Source organism: Phocoena phocoena, chromosome 8 (assembly GCF_963924675.1).
Source record: "Phocoena phocoena chromosome 8, mPhoPho1.1, whole genome shotgun sequence".
NCBI lineage: Eukaryota > Metazoa > Chordata > Mammalia > Artiodactyla > Phocoenidae > Phocoena > Phocoena phocoena.
Genome location: NC_089226.1, coordinates 8,887,796 through 8,905,786, shown reverse-complemented (window position 1 = coordinate 8,905,786; position 17,991 = coordinate 8,887,796). Strand labels below are relative to the sequence as shown.

Sequence of the window (17,991 nt, the reverse complement as noted above, 5' to 3'; positions counted from 1 at the left end):
ACTCTTTTTTTTTTTTTTTTTTAGATTTTCCCATATAGGCCATTACACAGTATTGAGTAGAGTTCCTTGTGCTGTACAGCAGGTCGTTTTATCATTTTAATATTGCTTCCGCCCCCAGCAATGCTAACTTCTCTCCTGATGTCCAGTAAGAAAGGTATTGCCAACTCCCTAGATCCGAGGTTCTCTTAGTGGCGTGTGAAGCACGTGCCCTGCCTGGCAGAGCTGAGTTTGTCCTCCGTGAGCCCACCCCCAGGACTCTCACCTTCGTAGGACCAGTTGTTGTTGAAGGTCTGGGTCAAGGCCTGCATCTCCTGCAGGAGGACCAAGTCCGCCTGGGAGGAGGTTTCTCCCCCATCCTCCTCTTCTAGAACCTCCTCTTCCTCCTCAGGGTCTGGGGAGTTCTGCATCATCTCCTCAATCTCCTCAATCACCTGGAGAAGGTACACAAGGAAGTGCTCACTCTTCTCTGCTTGAATTCTGATCAGGGAAGGATGTTCCTAATTTGCTGTCTGTAAAATTCCTAAAGCAGTATTGTTACTTAATAAATACTGAAGAATAATAAAACTAGATCTGACCAAAGGCTTACAAACACTCTTCCTTTGATATGAAGTCCTCTTTCATGTCAAAACTCTTCCAAGAACATCATTTAGATGAGTGCTTTATTGGGAATAAACTGCTCTTTCAGGAAATGAAGCAGAGCTTCCTGGAAGGGAACATTTACTTCAATTTTCTGAGCACTTTCTTTCTAAGTGGAAAGACATTTTATCTACCCAACTCAAACACAAAATCCAGTCCATTCATTGTGATGATGCTTAAGATGGGAAAAAAACCAAAGTGTTCCCAGGATAACTCAAAATGGGGAGTTGCTTTTTTACATAGAGGAAAATAGCTCTTCCTCCAGAATTCACCTGGACAGGAACTAAAGCTGCCCAACAAAAGTGGAAATAAAGATAATGACATAAAAAAAGGACAGGTAGGTTCTGGAGAGCAGAAAATCGATAAGAAACCCAGCTGTAATCTAGACTCTTGTAGGGGACAGCTCCTAGAAGAGAGAGTAAAATTAGATAACTGCCAAGAGGAATAAGACTGAACTACTTTGTACATTAATTGTTTACACATAAAGGAAATGGAATAAGCAAAGACCACTTCTGGAAGAAGCCATCCACGAGTCTGGTCAGAACAGTGCATCTATATATTTGTCTGTTCTCGATGCTGTGATGGACTCCATCTCCAAGGCCAACTGGTCTTTGAAGTGGGTTCCTTTATGTTAGGCTGGATCAAAGATAAAGGCACTTAGGTCCCCTCCTCTGGAATAATTTCTATTTTATTCCCAAGCTTTCCCATCTCCACTCACAAATTTAAGGGATACTTAGCTTTTGACTACTGCAAGCCATTCATGGAACACGAGCAAACTACACCAACCCCCTTTAGAATTTTATGGCTGAGCTTCTCTTTCAGAGTCATTATCATTGAACTTGTGTCACTGAATTGTATTTCCCCCCAAATTCACAAGGTAACTGCTAGCCCCTATTCTTTTTAATCTGGTTCCCTTTAATCTCTTGATCCTTATCTGTTTATAGCCCACCTTTTTACCACAGATATGAAAGAGTTCCTTTTACTGAAAAGCACTTTCTGGAACCAAAACTCCTAGTGGAGCTTTTTCAGAACCACTCTGTGAAAACACCTGAAAGGTGCCTGCTCAAAGCAAGTGCCCATAAATAGTTGTTGACTCAAAGGTTGAATAAGGAATCCAGAGACTCAGGAGTATTTTCCCTAAGTAACAAATTATTAAAACCAAAATATAAGTAACTCAATAAAATGTGAAACATTAGATCTTTTTTTTAAAAAACAACAAGCATTTCTAATACTTCTTTTGGAAGGCTCAACGTTTTCAGTGTTCTATGAAATATGAGAAAATGTCCATCACTTGGAAGCCTCTTCTGCCATTTCTATTCTTGTAGAACAGCTATTTGGGACCCTTGTTTAAGTGTCTTGACCCCAAGTACAATAAGCTGCAATAAAGACACTTAGCAGGAAATGAAGGCAGTAAACGCTGAGCCCATCTCTGGCTGTTATCAAACATGGACCAAATCCAACACACGTCAGGAATTACATCCCTAATTACAGCAGGTGCATAAACTGAGGCTTAAAGAGACATGAAATTTACCAGAGACACAGCCACCACAAGACCATACATTTTTCTACTGCCTGAAAGGGATGTGACAGGTATGTATTCAGACTTTTTGTCTATCAAAGGAACTAAAAGTTCCAAGAATTTAGAGAGAGAGAGAGAGAGAGAGAGAGATTCGTACCTGATCTGCTGTGAGCAGAGGCTCCTCACTGATTCCAGAATAATGTTCACTCTTCTCACTGAACTCTTCCTCTCCTTTCTCATGGATCTGAAAGAGGTGTGGGGTGGGGGATGGAATTCTCATTGACCATCAGCAGAACTAGGATTCTCTCCAGTCTCTAGAATAGATGACACTGACAGAGGCTACTCTGGCCATCCCCTGTGTAAAGAGAAAATCTGAAGAGGTGTGCAGAGTTTCATCCAATTCCAAGGGTACCCTGTCCACACAGCACGCATCACTGGGTCCAGCTTAGGAAAAGACAATAAGGCATGTGTGGCCGGCACCATTCTGACCCATGGGGAGCAGAACTGTTCTTTAACCGACAGACAGGTCGTTTTTACATGAACAAGGAACCTTCTTCAGGTGAGTAAAAATGGCAACCAACTCCTGCAGCAAAGGCACACTTGTTTATATAAGGAATTTCAATCTGGGGATCAGTTTCCAGATTTTATTTTATTAGGCATCTAAAGGGGCGGGCTGTTCCAGTGCAAATAATCATGTTTTTAAAATTTGATGAAATGTCATCGTGTCATTGGAATCTAGGCATGGTGTCGTAGTTGATGAAGGATGTACAGAAGCTCCGTCGGACATGCCAACGGAACAACCTAAGCACACCAACCAAAGGACAAACTCCACAGCAACAGCAAATACTGAAACATTTGCCACGTGTCTCCAGATTTCCATCATCCCAAGTAAGGCTCTGAAAGCTCCCAACCATTGAGATTCTAAATGTAGAAGTCCAGCAAGGTATTCACAGCATATCTGACTTTACTGTCCGTGTCCCAAGCACCCATAGCCTGGTATTGATGTTCAAAACCTGCACAGGATAAGCCCCTAAACCACCTAACAAGCTGTCTGTGTCCAGGAGTCTCATTTGAAAGTCATTTAGGGTCTGGCAAGAAGTGCCTCCAGGAAATCTTTCTGCAGCCACCTGTCATCCAGGAATCAATTTCACTTGTGCACCAACAGCTGGCATGCTGATATCCCTCTTTCCTGGAGATTACACTTTTCCTGTTCTAATTAGCACCCGCAGGAAACATCCCAGTTCCAATCCAAGCAATCATGTCAGAGGGAGTCCATCCTCAGAAACTTCTCCCCTCTTCCTTGAACTCCACCTTGGCAGGTACCCCCAACAAAACACATCACCTTCTATCTACATTTGCTTAAAACCAGGACTATGTCATAAAGAAAAAATCAAATATATCTCAAAGGCCCTCTGCTCTCAACCTGGATAAGGGGTAGGACAGGGAGGTAATGGGATTATTTGAGGGGTTTTGTGCCAGATGGTGACATCTATTTCTGCTGTCGAACCCATATGCTCCTCTCTCCGCCAAGTCCACCACCTGTGGTACCCGCCTGCTTTCTGCAGCTCCCCACTGTGCAGAAGGAAACTCCTGTAGCCACGGTTTGTTCACAACTACTCTCACATGGCAGAACTTTCTTAGGGCTAGAAAGTCCTGTGGTAGAAGTTAGGCTCATGCTGGGAAACAAAGTTTTCTTTTCTGTTTGGATTATTTTTTATAAGCATCTGACAGCAAGTGTTAGTCTATAACCAGAATTTTTTTCATAGTAATTTGATTTTTTAAATGGAATATTTACATTTTCTGAGATGTGGTCAATTTTAGCGAGTTTACCTCACTGGCTGTTAATACTGCATCTTTCAACTACACCATCGCCCTTCCCAAGTCCTCCCTCTGAGCTCCAGGTGAAGGCAGGGGAGAGCTTTTAGGCATAGACCCTTCTTGCTGTTCAGACATAAGGGAAGCCAGGCAGCGGCATGGATGATTCCTAGTTAGAGCCTTCTCTCCCCTCTGGTACAAAGCCTGCTGGTTTGATTTTTCAGGCATGTGTAAAACGAGATTTGAAAATGAATTATAAGCTTGTGAAAGTTACCATGAGTTCGTAGTACTGTGGGAGCTATACCTAACCCATATGTTCTCAGATCTCAGAAGTCTGCCGCTACAAAATGAAATAAAATAAAAGGAGACACATGCACAAAGTCCTCCCGAGAAAGCCCTGGCCCCTTCCCTCTTCCCTACGTAGATCTCTGCCATCCTCTGCTTTCACTGCATCTGCCCCGTCCCTCTCCTTTTCTCCTCACTCTGTAGCTTTTGTTCTGGTTCCCTCATCTTCCTCACCCTCTCTAAGCCCGGTCCCATGTTTTGCCTCTATCTAGTGGACTCTGTTCTGCTCTTGTCACTTCTCAACAAGCCCTATTTCCTTTCAATGCTGTTTACAGACTCCTTCCCTTCCCTCTGTTCCCAGGACAGCATCTTGTACAGAGTGTGGAAAGCTGGTGAGAAAGATTTTGGAAAATGACAGCATTTACGTATATTGATAACAGTATTCGTCATATATATTCATACACATAGGTATACGGACGAGTGTATGAATACTCTTATTCTTAATATATGACACATGCAGAGAAACTACTGCAGGGAGTTCTTTAGCCTCTTGTGTGGAAATGAGAAGGCTGTCATATTGGGGCTGAATTTCTCTGTAGACTAAATCTTCAAGCTGTCTCCATATTATTGAAGTGAACTATGGCTCTTCCAAGAAAAAAACTCATTCTTCCGAGTGACTTCTTCCCAGAATTGAGAATAGAAGACTAAGATCCAGAAATGAGCCTGGCCATACTATTCAGCAAGCTGTTTCCTCCTCCTGCTTTCGGTAAACGGTGTGCCTTTAGGGCTGTAACTTGGTCACTTAAAGCTTAAAAATAAATGCAGAGAATCTTCCCTGGAGACTATGAGAGTGCTAAATCTAGGTGCACAGGAGTCTGAGTGAGAATTAAAATGACATCAAGTTCTTGTGTCCAATAATGACTATTAACCAGTGTTGCTTGTTAAAGCATTCCAGATGATTCCATTCATAGGAAAGGGAATTTCTACTGCACGATATTTCTCTCCCCTTACCACGATTGTTTCACATGGGTGGTTGTCTTCTTGACCAAATTTAAGAGATAAAGATACATTTTCACCTCCAGTCAAAAAGTAAAAGGAAGAGACAAAATCACCAATATGTACTTAGCCCAAGGAAAGGGCAACTTAACCCATCTGTGTGGGTTAAGTCAGTGCTTCTATATCCCCAAAGGGAGATGCACCAGAACACAGCAAACAGCGCGCGGCAACAAATATTTGTTGAAAGAAGGAATGAAAAGGAGAGGACTGAATGGCAATACTATCACCTCCTATATTCAGTCCCACCTCCACAGATAAATGAGGTGCTTATTCACCTGAAAACAGAAGGATGTAACTTACTGTCCTAGACTCCCATTTCCTCTTGCCTAAGAGAACCACCATCTGCTATCAATTAAAGTTACAGGGATACAAGAGACCATCTTTTACATCACAGTCAGGAACAGAATAGGTTCATTAACTGAAAAACCCAATTAAAAGTGGAGAATTGTGAATAATAATCATACATACATACATAGCTCAAGCATATTATTTTGACCTAAAAACATAAGTGTACATTTATTCATTCACAAAGCTCCTAACGTAAGGCCAAGGCCTTTTCTTCCATGATGGGCCTCCGAGTAGAATTTCATGTAGTCTTTCTTGCATCATCCACATTACAACACAACTTTTGTTTCCTGTTTCTGTTTTTGAACAGTAGAAGGAAGGTACGTGGGAGATTGAGCACACACAGTTATCTCCTGAAACTCTGCTAAAGTGAGAGTAAAGGGATCAAAAGAATATCCCACAGGGACAAAGAGAACTGGAGAAAAGACAACAGCAAAAGAGATGCTACAGGACTTCCCTGGTGGCGCAGTGGTTGAGAGTCCGCCTGCCGATGCAGGGGACACGGGTTCGTGCCCCGGTCTGGGAAGATCCCACATGCCGCGGAGCGGCTGGGCCCGTGAGCCATGGTCACTGAGCCTGCGTGTCCGGAACCTGTGCTCCGCAACGGGAGAGGCCACAGCAGTGAGAGGCCCGCGTACCGCAAAAAAAAAAAAAAAAAAAAAAAAGAGATGCTAGAGAGCAGATGCCAATCTAGCATCCACTAAAAATAAGGTACAGCTATACAAAGAGGTATAACTAAAATTCCAAAGGTAGATATAAAATGGAATACCAAAAAGTATTTGATTAACCCAAAAGAAGGTGAAACAGAGGAACAATAACAACAAAAACCCAGATGGAACAAATAGAAATGCAAGACGGTACACCTAAACACAAACGAGTCATGTTACATCAAATGTCAATGAACTAAATGCTGTGCAAGTGAACTAAACACAGCAAACTAAAAAGCACAGATTATCATTGTCAGACTGAATATAAAAGACCCAACTACATACAATCTATAAAAGATACATTTTAAAGACGCAGATAGATGAAAAGTAAAAGGATTGAAAAAAATGTATACCTAACAGCATAAGAAAGCTGTTGTGGTTAAATTCATATCAGACAAAGCAGATTTCAAAACAAGGAGTATTACCAGAGATAAAGAAGGATATTTCATAATGATAAAAGGGTCAATCAGGAAGACATAACAATAATAAAAGTATATGCAGTTAACAACAGAGCTTCGAAATATATAAAACAAAAACTAACAGGACTGAAGAAAGAAATAGACAAATCCAGGGTAATAACTGGAAATTTTTAACACTCTTGTCTTGATAATTGATAAAATAAACAGACAAAAAATCAGAATATAAAGAATCCAACCATACTATAAACCACCTTAATCTAGTTGACCTTTTTAGAACATCACAACCAACAATTGCAAAATATGCATTCTTCTCAGTGATACATAGTACATTCACTAAGATACAACATGTGCTAGGTCATATATCAGTCTCAATATATTTTAAAAGATTTAATTTGTACAGATTTTGTTCTCTGACAAAATTAAATGAGAAATCAATGACAAAATATCTATATACATTCTTCTAAATAACCCATAGGCCAAAAAAGAAAGAGGAAACTGGAAAATATTTTGAACTGAATGATAATGAAAACATACCACATCAAAATTGTGGGATTCAGTTAAGGCAATGCTTAAAAGAAATGTTATTGTTTTAAGATGCTTATGTTATTACTATGGACTAAATGTTTGTGTCCTCCCAAAATTCATGTTGAAATCCTAACCCCCAATGTGATGGTATAAGGAGGCCTTGGGGAGGTGCTGGGGAGGGTGGAACCCTCATCAGTGGGGGTGTATTTCTATAAAAGAGGCTCCACAGAGCTCCTCTGTACCATGTGTCCTGTGAGGACATAGCCAGAAGATGACAGTCTGCAAGCTGGAAGAGACCCTTTACCAGAATCAAACATGCTGGCACCCTGATCGTGGATATCCAGCCTCCATAACTGTGAAAAGTAAATTTCTGTTGTCTATAAGCCACCCAGTCTGTCGTATTTTGTTATAGAAGCCCAAATAGACTAAGATCATTTTTTTTAAGTTTAAAATATGACCTAAGCTTCCACTTTAGAAGCTTAAAAAATAAAGGGTGGGGCTTCCCTGGTGGCGCAGTGGTTGAGAGTCCACCTGCCGATGCAGGGGACACGGGTTTGTGCCCCGGTTCAGGAGGATCCCACATGCCGCGGAGCGGCTGGGCCCGTGAGCCATGGCCGCTGAGCCTGCGCGTCCGGAGCCTGTGCTCTGCAATGGGAGAGGCCACAACAGTGAGAGGCCCGTGTACCGTAAAAAATAAAAATAAAAAAAAAATAAAGGGTGAAGTAAAACCCTATTTTAAATACAAAGAAGGATACAATCAAGTTAAGGGAAGAAATCAACATACTAGAAAATGAAAAAACACAGAGGAAAAAAAAAAAAGTGGTTCTCTGGAAAGATTAATAAAAGTGATAAACCCAAAAACAGACTGATGAGAAGGGGGTGAGGGAGAGGGACAGAGGAGAGAGAAAACACAAATCAACAATAACAGTAATAAAAAAGGGAACATCACTATAGATCTTACTAACATTAAAAGAATGAGAGAATATCATAAACAACTTTGTGGTCAATACTATGACTTAGATTAAATGAATAAATTCCTTAAGAAACACACTTTACCAAAATCATCTCAGGAAGAAGTGGAAAATCTAAATAGCCCAATATCTTTTTTTTTTTTTTTTTTTGTGGTACGCGGGCCTGTCACTGTTGTGGCCTCTCCCATTGCGGAGCACAGGCTCCAGGCGCGCAGGCTCAGCGGCCGTGGCTCACAGGCCCAGCCACTCCGCACACATGGGATCTTCCCGGACCGGGGCACGAACCCATGTCCCCTTCATCAGCAGGCGGACTCTCAACCACTGTGCCACCAGGGAAGCCCAGCCCAATATCTATTAAAGGAATTGAATCTGTAATCAAAAACGTTCACGGAGAAAACCCCTGGTCCAGATAGTTTCATTGGTGTAGTCAATCAAACATTTAAGGAAGAAATAATACCAATACAACACAAACTCTTTCAGAAAATAGAAGAAGAAAAATTCCCAACTCACCATATGACATTACAAGAAAAGAAAATTAAAAAGATTCCTCATGAACATAGATGCAAAAATCCTTAAGAAAATATAAACAAATCAAATCCCACATTACGTGAAAAGGATATCTATCACAACTAAGTGGGATTTATCTTAAAAATGAAAGGTTGGTTTAATATTTGAAAATCAATTAGTGTAATTCATCACATTAACATTGATCTACATACATAAATTGTTCTATAGATTTAATACAATCACAGTTGAATGTCCAGCAAGTTTCTTTGTACAAATTGATCAGGTGATTCCAAAATTTATACAGAAATGCAAAGGACCTAAAATAGCCAAAGCAACTTTGAAAAAAAAGAACAAAGTTGAAAGACTTATGCTTTATGTCAAGACATTATTATAAAGCTACAGTAATGAATATAGCATAATATTGGCATTAAGATAGACACATATATCAGTGAAACAGAACAGAGAATTCAGAAATATATCCACACATTTAGGTCAACTGATTTTCAACAAAGGTGCCAAGACAATTCAATATGGAAAGGATATTTCCAATGAATTGTACTAGAACAATTGGATAGCCATACACATGAACCCTGACATTAACCTCACACCATATACAGAAACTAATGTGAAGTGGATCATAAACTATATAAGAGCTAAAACTACAAAACTTCTAGAAGACTTAAGAAAAAACTCTTAGTGACCCTGGGCTTGGCAATTTCTTAAGTACTACATAAAAAGCACAAACTATTAAACACAGATGAATAAACTGGACTCCATCACATTTAAAAAACATTTGCTCTTCAAATGTACTGTTAATGAAGTTAAAAGTCAATCCATAGACGAGAAGAAAATATTTGTAAAACATACAACAGAAAAAGGACTATATCTAGAATATACGTGTTAAAATAAGTAAACAAAGAGGCTATTAGACTGAGATGACTTGAATGCTTCAGGAGCCTCCTAAGCAAACCAAAACCTCTAATGCCTCAAGGTTAAGAACTCAAACCAAAGGACAGCCACTCACAAACAGCCACCCCGACTTTTCCAGATAATACAACCACTCAAGCTACAGCCAATCAGATAATTTCCTTCCTTTGCTTCCACCTCTTCTCTGTAAAAGTTCTTCCTCTAGCTCCTGTCGATGGAGCACTCCTACCCACTTTGGGTTTGGCATTGTCTGATTCGAACAGATTTTTGCTCAGGTAAACTCTCAGAAATTTAATATGCCTCATTTTATCTTTTAACATGAGGAACTCCAATGACTCATTACTAAGAACACAAACAGCCCACTAAGAAAATGGGCAAAAGATCTGAACAGGCACTTCACCAAAGAAGATGCATGGGCTGTGAATAAGCACATGAAAAGATGCTTAACATCATTTGTTACCAGGAAAATGCAAATTAAAATAAGATACTACTATATACCCACTCAAATGACTAAAATCAAAAAGGCTGTCCAGGGCTTCCCTGGTGGCGCAGTGGTTGAGAGTCCGCCTGCCGATGCAGGGGACACGGGTTCGTGCCCCGGTCCGGGAGGATCCCACGTGCCGCGGAGCGGCTGGGCCCGTGAGCCATGGCCACTGAGCCTACACGTCCGGAGCCTGTGCTCCGCAACGGGAGACGCCACAACAGTGAGAGGCCCGCGTACCGCAAAAAAAAAAAAAAAAAAAAAAAAAGTGAAAAAGACACTTACAATATGACTCAGACATCCCACTCATAGGTTTTTACCCAAGAGAAACAGAGACATGTCCACAAAAAGACTTATACGAGAATGTTCGTAGTAGCTTCATTCGCAATATTCAGAAGCTGGAAAAAACCCAAATGTCCATCAACATGTGAATGAATAAGCAAATTATAGTATATCCATATAATGGAACGCTACTCAACAATAAAAAGGAATGTATGTAGATACATGCAATAAAATAGATGAGTATCTAGATAATTACATTGAGTTTTAAAAATCAGACCCAAAAAAGTACATGCTGCGTGATTCCACCTATACAAAATTCTAGAAAATGCAAACTAATCTATGATGACAGCAGCTAGTTGCCTGAAGATTGGGGGGTGAAAGGGAAGAGTGATGGACATGCAGACATGCTCACTATCTTGATTGTGGTGATGGTTTCACAGACGTATACATATGTCCAAACCTATCAAACTGCACTCTTTAACATGTGTTGTTTATTGTATGCCAATTATCCTTCAGTAAAGCTATGATTAAAAAGGAAAAGAATAATATACCATGACCAAGTTGCCTTTAATCTCAAGAATGCAAGGTTGATTTAACATTTGAAACTCAATTCATGTAACTCATTACATTGACATAATAAAGGAGAAAACCATATAATCATCTCAATAGAGGCAGAAAATGGAAATAATTCATCTTCAGAGAAATAACAAGAAACCATGCCACAATTTAAAGTCATGAGCTTCCAGGTCAAAAGGGGCCATGGATTATAATTCATCTGAATGAAAAAAAGAAAGCTCACTCTAAGGCACATTACTGTAAAAGAAATGAGAAAGGAAAAAGAGAATATTCTGAAAGCTTCTAGAGAGAGCCAAAAGAGAGTCACATATAAAAGACAAAGAATCAGAATGGATTCTAAATGGGGCTTCTCAATCGTCACTGAAAGCTGGAGGAAAGGATAATGATGGCTTTGCAATTCTGAGTAAATATTCACTTGCAACCTAAAATAACTCTATCAAGTCAAATTCTCAATCAAGAGTATGATGGGAGAATAAAGACACTCTCATCATCTATTCTAACAAATATATTCCTCTCTACCCTTTCTCAAGAATATACTGAATTTTTTTCACCAAAACAAGGGAACATACCCAGAAAAATAAAAACATGGCAGTCAGAGGATAGGAGAGAGAGACATGAAGATTTCCCAGGACAACAGCTGTGCACCAGATCTAGAGTACAACCAGATTAGTTTATAGCAGAAAGATGGAGGGTACTAGTTTGGATCTTTTTTTTTTTGATTGAATTGAAAGACTATCTGATTTTTTTAAAACATATTATGAGATGTAGGGTTCACTCAGAGTTTGGGGTTGAACTAATGATAGATATACAGGAAGCTAAGCAAATGAAAAAACAAGGCAATTCTTCACTCTAGGTTAAATAAGAAGTTGTACAAGAGAGGAAATATTCTTATAGAACACTACATGATTCAGCAAGAAACAGTATTTACACAGTTACCCTAGTGTGTACTTGTAATATTGATTTAATTGGTGACAAGGGAGAAGGCCAAATGTGAGTATTTGAGGTGATGCGAGAGACTTAAATCTTATCTTCCATAAAGGACAACAGCCAAAATTATTCATTTTAGATAATCAAAGAAGTAGTAACATAAATGTGTTATTTAGAAAATTGTAGGTACCCGCCAAAAGAAACAACTATAAGAAGTCGAAGTGGTTGCCTCTATGGAGCCAGGAAAGATAAGTCAGAGACTGCTGTTTATATTTTTTGTTGTCTCGTATTATTTTAAAAGTATTATTTGACTTTTAAAATTACACACATGTGTTTGATTTTATAAAAGCAAACAATGACTGTCTTTGCAGTCATAACCCTACAGTTTCCATAACATTTCATTACATTGGTTACAGTCACAAGGACAAGCACGAACAGGTTTGGGAACAAACACAGCTGATTCTTGGCAATGAATTAAGTGGAAGAAGAGAGAAGACTTCCCAGAGAGAAGCCTACCAGTCGTGTGCATGCCGCATGCCAAGGGCGTTCGGTTGGCATGTCTTACAGAAGGAATACAGAGCACTGGTTATATAGCAAGTCGTTGAAACTGATGTCAGTGAAAAGAGCTTCTACTGTAATGAATCCAGATAATAAAGGAGGCTAAAATAAAACAACCTTAATCCATCCACTTTTGCTACGCCGTCCATTTCCCGTGGGTCAGATGGAGAATATTCTACAAGAAGCAGAGCTCAAGATCATCCTTCTCAGGGTCATTCAGTTTGCCCTGAAATATTAACCCTCTTGAGGGAAATCTGCAAATGAGGATAAATTAGAGTCCTTTTGAAGGGTAGGCTATCTTATATATACTTTGGCTTAATCCACAAAATGAGTTGGAAATGTGGCAAAGGAGATAACAAAGCAAAATCTGCCTTTTGCACCATGACGGACCTGATTTCATTTCAGTCACTAGGTTTATTCCATTATTGCCTATCTTCTCCTTTGCATTTTGGGTAAGTACTAAACACTATCCATAGAAGTACTGCAAGAGAAAAAAAGCGCCCGGGAGTTCAAAACAGGACCTGAGACATCCCACATCCACGCTAAGAAGGGTTGAAGCAAATCTCTTTGTTTCGAAGTCTATACTTGCGGTTTTAAGTATTTTGGATGGCTAAGTATTAGAAGAATTAAAAAGGATATTCAGCCACCTTTTCAACAAATCGGCCAATTGCTGATCTCTTTGCTGTGCTATTTTGGCCAATGATCTGCAGGAAATGTCGCCCAGTAAGGGAAATCTGGTTCTTGCTCTTCCTTGGACTCACTCCTGGAGCACCTAGAAAGATCAGATCCACCTCCCACCCTCATCTGCTGTGCGTACAGGATTGTGACAGCCCTTCCTGATAAGAAATTGTCAAATTTCCTTTATAAATGAAACTAGAAGATTAAGCAAGGTAGAAACAGGCTTTTAGCAAGGACAGAGCCCTTACGTGATTTCGCTTTCTATATGTATATTCAGCTAGGAGGGGCAGTTTGGATATTCTGAAAGGTCACGTTCCATAACCTACGCAAGTCAACTCAAAATCAGTCTTCTCTTTACTTTTTCAGAAGTCCGTAGGCTACTTTCCTCTTCGGCATCAGTAACCACAGACCGTGACTCAGGTCCAGCCATATAAGTGCCTGTTTAATGAGTTTCATAAAGAATTCCTCCCCGTTGCATGGTCACCTCACTATTATCTGGGTCCCCACTCTGGCCATTAGCCAGGCCCTGAGCTGGTCACAAGTCTGTCAACACTTTTTTTTTTTTTTTTTTTTTTGTCAACACTTTTTGATGGGACTGAACTGTCCATCTTAGATGGGAAACTCTGATTTTTTTTTTTTAACCATTATTATTCGAGCACAAAAAAAGCCCATTATATCCACTCTCCTCTCTTACTTCAGATCACCTTATTTTGCATGTTGTAGGCCGATGATGAGCAACAGAAGTGATCTGCATTTACAGTCTTTACAATCACTCCAATCACCTCATACACCCTGGATGTCCCCCTTCATCTTATTTTTCACTTCCTCCACAACTTCTACTTTCCCAGCAATGATGTCGAGCTTCATTACATAATGGGGAAGACTGCTGCATTACTGAATGTCTTTCTAACTGGAATCCACAGCTTCTCAAGCCCTGCTAAGCTGGGGGCCCCAGAGAGGTACCTCAGTTTCAGAGCTGTTGCCATTCAGAGCCTCCACGTTTGGGTCCCTCCAGTCTTCTGAGAGTGAAGGGATGTAATTGTCTGTTAGAGCATCCCAAACCCTGTAAACAAAGAGAAGCTCTCATTAGCACACATCTGTTGCCTGGCCTGGCCTGGAGGAAGGAAGAGCTGGGCCAGGGGAGGAGAGAGGCTTCTGTGTGTGCCAGGCTGAGATCATCTGCCTTCCAGCATGCAGGAGCGAAGTAGCTTCAAAACTGAATTTCAGGCATTACCAGGACAGGAGCCAAGAGAACGGGCCCTGGCCAGGAGCCTCAGTGCCAAAGGTGTTTGCTTAAGAGAAGAGGAACTTCTCACCAGTAGCGTCTACAAGTAAAACACCTCTGGCAACAGATAAACTGCCCCTGAAACTAAATCTGCCCCTCAACCAAATGGCTCCTGTCTCACGAGCTTAAGAAATGTCCATGTTTCCTTTCTTATGGGCAGAGAAGAATGAGAAGAAGGGGAGGGAGGAAGAGAGAGATGGATCTGGGCAGATTTTCTGGCTGAATCTCATTAAGATCAGGGTCAGGCTTCCCTGGTGGCTCAGTGGTTGAGAGTCCGCCTGCCGATGCAGGGGACACGGGTTCGTGACCCGGTCCGGGAAGATCCCACGTGCCGTGGAGCGGCTGGGCCCGTGAGCCATGGCCGCTGAGCCTGCGCGTCCGGAGCCTGTGCTCCGCAACGGGAGAGGTCACGGCGGTGAGAGGCCCGCGTACCGCAAAAAAAAAAAAAAGATCAGGGTCAGTTGTCTAGTTTATATATGCAGCTGGCCCTTGAACGACGCGAGTTTAAACTGTGAGCATCCACTTACATGTGGATTTCTTTTCCGATAAATATCGTCGCACCAGTATTTTACAGTTCTTCACTTTAAGTGTGGAGGAAAGTTTGTGTTTGATTAGAGATCACAGTATGTGCACTTAAAAGAAGTAGGGTTTGAGTCCTGCCTCTATTCAAATTGTTTCAGCTTATTGCCCTTGTGGTTTACTAATTCCTTTGTTTTTGAGGCAGAAACAGCAGGAAATGGATTTTTCGACTACCCCGGGGGTCAGCGCCCTTAATCCCCATGCTGTTCAAGGGTTAACTGCCTGCAATCTAAAAGGTCAAGAATTAACTCCTTGACATCTAATGTAGGTAAGGGGATGATGCCAATGCTACTAAACGTTACTTATCACCCAAAATGTTCTAGGGATCCCAGGGTGGCACAATCCTGTACTCTAGCAATGCAGAGTCTAAGTGTGCCCTGTCTCTCTCGTGGAGACTCCAAAGAAAATATATGAAAGGAACCAATAAATACACCACTGTCTACACAATTAGTTTTTAGTGGGGGAAGATAGGGTTCCCTTTATTACATTTCTTTTTTAAAGTTCTGATAGGTACATTATAAGAAAGGGTATTCTACAATTCTTTTCGCTTAACTCACTTATTTCAGAAAGATTTTCTTGGGGAAAAAAATGGGAAGGGGTTTGGGGAAAATCCCGAAGTCACAAACTCTCACACACAGGAAAATGAATAAATTAGTCAACACTAAGAGATTAATGTAAATCAGTAAACCAAGCTCCTAAAATAATGAATACCATCCATGGAAGCCAGCGGCACTTGAGTTAATATTAGCTAATGAAATAATGAGGGCTCAGTGCAATCTCCTTCAGGAGCCTATGCACATCAAACATGAATGATACCTGGGAAACAAGGTATAAGAAGGTACAATTTATTTAGATATACTAATATAAGGAAATGGTCATTTAAAAATAAGCAACTATGTACACATACAGATCAAATCCAAAACATGACAAAGTATGGTGTAAGATGCTGAAAAGATAAGTGCACATTTTATATATATAGCAAGATGTGTATATATATATATATATGTATATGTATATATATATTTATATATATATCAGAGCACAGACACTTGAAATCAGATACATAAAATGGGGGAGGGGAGTGTTCTTAACATATATAAAATCTGGAATGACATATGACATATGGGTATATAATCAAGGAGATTTTCCTAGTGCACAATGCACACAATTTGGTGATTAAAAAAAAAAGCAACTCAAGAAAACACAATATAATGGCACTGCTTTGGTTATCCACTTGTTCATTTTTTGTAGTACAATTACAAGAAGGCACTTGGAGAGACCTCATCAAGTGTTCATTCGACATCTCTTCAGCAGGATTTCAGTCTACGTCTTAAACGTGGGTGATAATCCAGTTTCCATCAAGCACTATTAGAGCTTCATTAATCCAGCCTAATTCTAAATCCAAGTCTCATTAGCGTTCTAAAGCCAAGAGGCAAATATGATTTGCTGTCTCCAAAAGTCCCAGCGCCACACCCACTAGGAAGGTCAGCAGTCAAGTCCTCCGTGCATCACTGCATTACACTCTCTGCGTCGAGAATGAACAACTGCATGCAGGCACTGACCTTCAGGTCTGACCCTGCAGCAGGCGCCTGGAAAAATAAAATTCAGCAAAGCCCAAAACAGGCAGGAGCCTTTTGTACCTCTCCTAGATAGGATGGAAGCTGGAACCTTGAATGGACCGCACACTTTCCAATGACCTTGAAACTGTTTATATCCTTAAAGTGACAACTGGAGACTGCCTCAAATCATTTAGGGTGGCAACTTTTCTCACCTGAGCCTTCACTGACATACTCTGGATTTTACCTTCTAATTCCAGACTTTTAATGACAATTCCCTAAACCTTTATCTCCTCGGGATATCAAGTCATCCTTTTTCTGCTTCAAGTTTTCTTCTTGCTTTCTGATGAACATACTTTTTATCCTTTGAGGTTCATAAGCAACCTTTAATTGAACGACTCTCATCTCTTTGTCATCACTTGCACACCCTTCCCGTATTCATTCAGGGTCCATTTAACAATAATAACCATAGCAGCCAACCTTACTGAGCATTTACTATGCATAAGCCAGGTACTATCCTAAACTCTCTGTGGATTAATTCATTCATTCCTCACAACTCTATAAGGCAGGTACTGAGAAAAAAACCCTGAAACACAGAGAAGTTAATTAACTCATCTAGATTCACACAGCCAGCAATGACAGAGGTTGTATTTGAACCCAGGCAATACAGCTACAGAGCCTATATTCCTACCCACTTAACTATTCCAATTCTTTATGAACTTTATGATGGGCATGGGCACCAGAACAATATGCCAAGTTCCAAATCACAGCCTAGAACAGCAGTTCAGCAGCCGGCTCTGCGTGGAAAGTCTATAACTGCATTATTCTGGACCTGGTGCTTTCATCAGTCTATGAAAGGAGAAATGGGAAGGTCAGCAAGGGTACGCGCCTGCTTTCTGTCTAGATCTCCAGCCCAGGGAAGGTTAAATGGACGGCAAAGGCAGGCACGGGAACGAAGAATGGCGGTGGGAGGGAAAAACACAAAGCTTTCTGTGAGGGAGAGAATGGGACGGACTTTTCTCCCCGGAGAGGTTATCCATCTTACCCTAAGCAGGGTTCTTGGGAAGAGATATATTCCCTGTTAGAGGCATCCTGGGTGGACTGTAAAACTCCACTTCCTGAGAAGCATCCTGCTATTTACACTTATCTTGGGGAAAGGAGACTTTGAAAGCTATCCACTATATCTTTCATCAAAGAACTAAGATTAAACAGGTTCCCTCCATTCTTGTCATCACGCTGCCATGGCGCCTGAGATCCAATTTGCTCCCTCAGTCCCTGTAATAACAGAAAAGCCTTTTCATGTGCATATTTTATATCATGGGCTTAGATGCCTATAGAAATGACCGTAAGTATCTTT

At 40.7% G+C, this 17,991-nt stretch overlaps 1 protein-coding gene across 2 annotated transcripts in view; it reads right to left on the bottom strand.

Moving 5' to 3' along the window:
- Positions 1-17,991, bottom strand: part of FEZ1 (fasciculation and elongation protein zeta 1) — a 40,597-nt gene that overhangs the window by 13,241 nt on the left and 9,365 nt on the right. Inside the window, exons 3-5 of one of the 2 annotated variants that reach the window (XM_065881965.1) lie at positions 14,178-14,277; positions 2,313-2,399; positions 263-431 (exon numbers count right to left, since the gene is read on the bottom strand). In XM_065881965.1, the coding sequence (XP_065738037.1) occupies positions 263-431; positions 2,313-2,399; positions 14,178-14,277 (356 nt within the window). The remainder of the gene's footprint in view (positions 1-262; positions 432-2,312; positions 2,400-14,177; positions 14,278-17,991) is intronic. The other variant, XM_065881967.1, reaches the window with a different exon arrangement.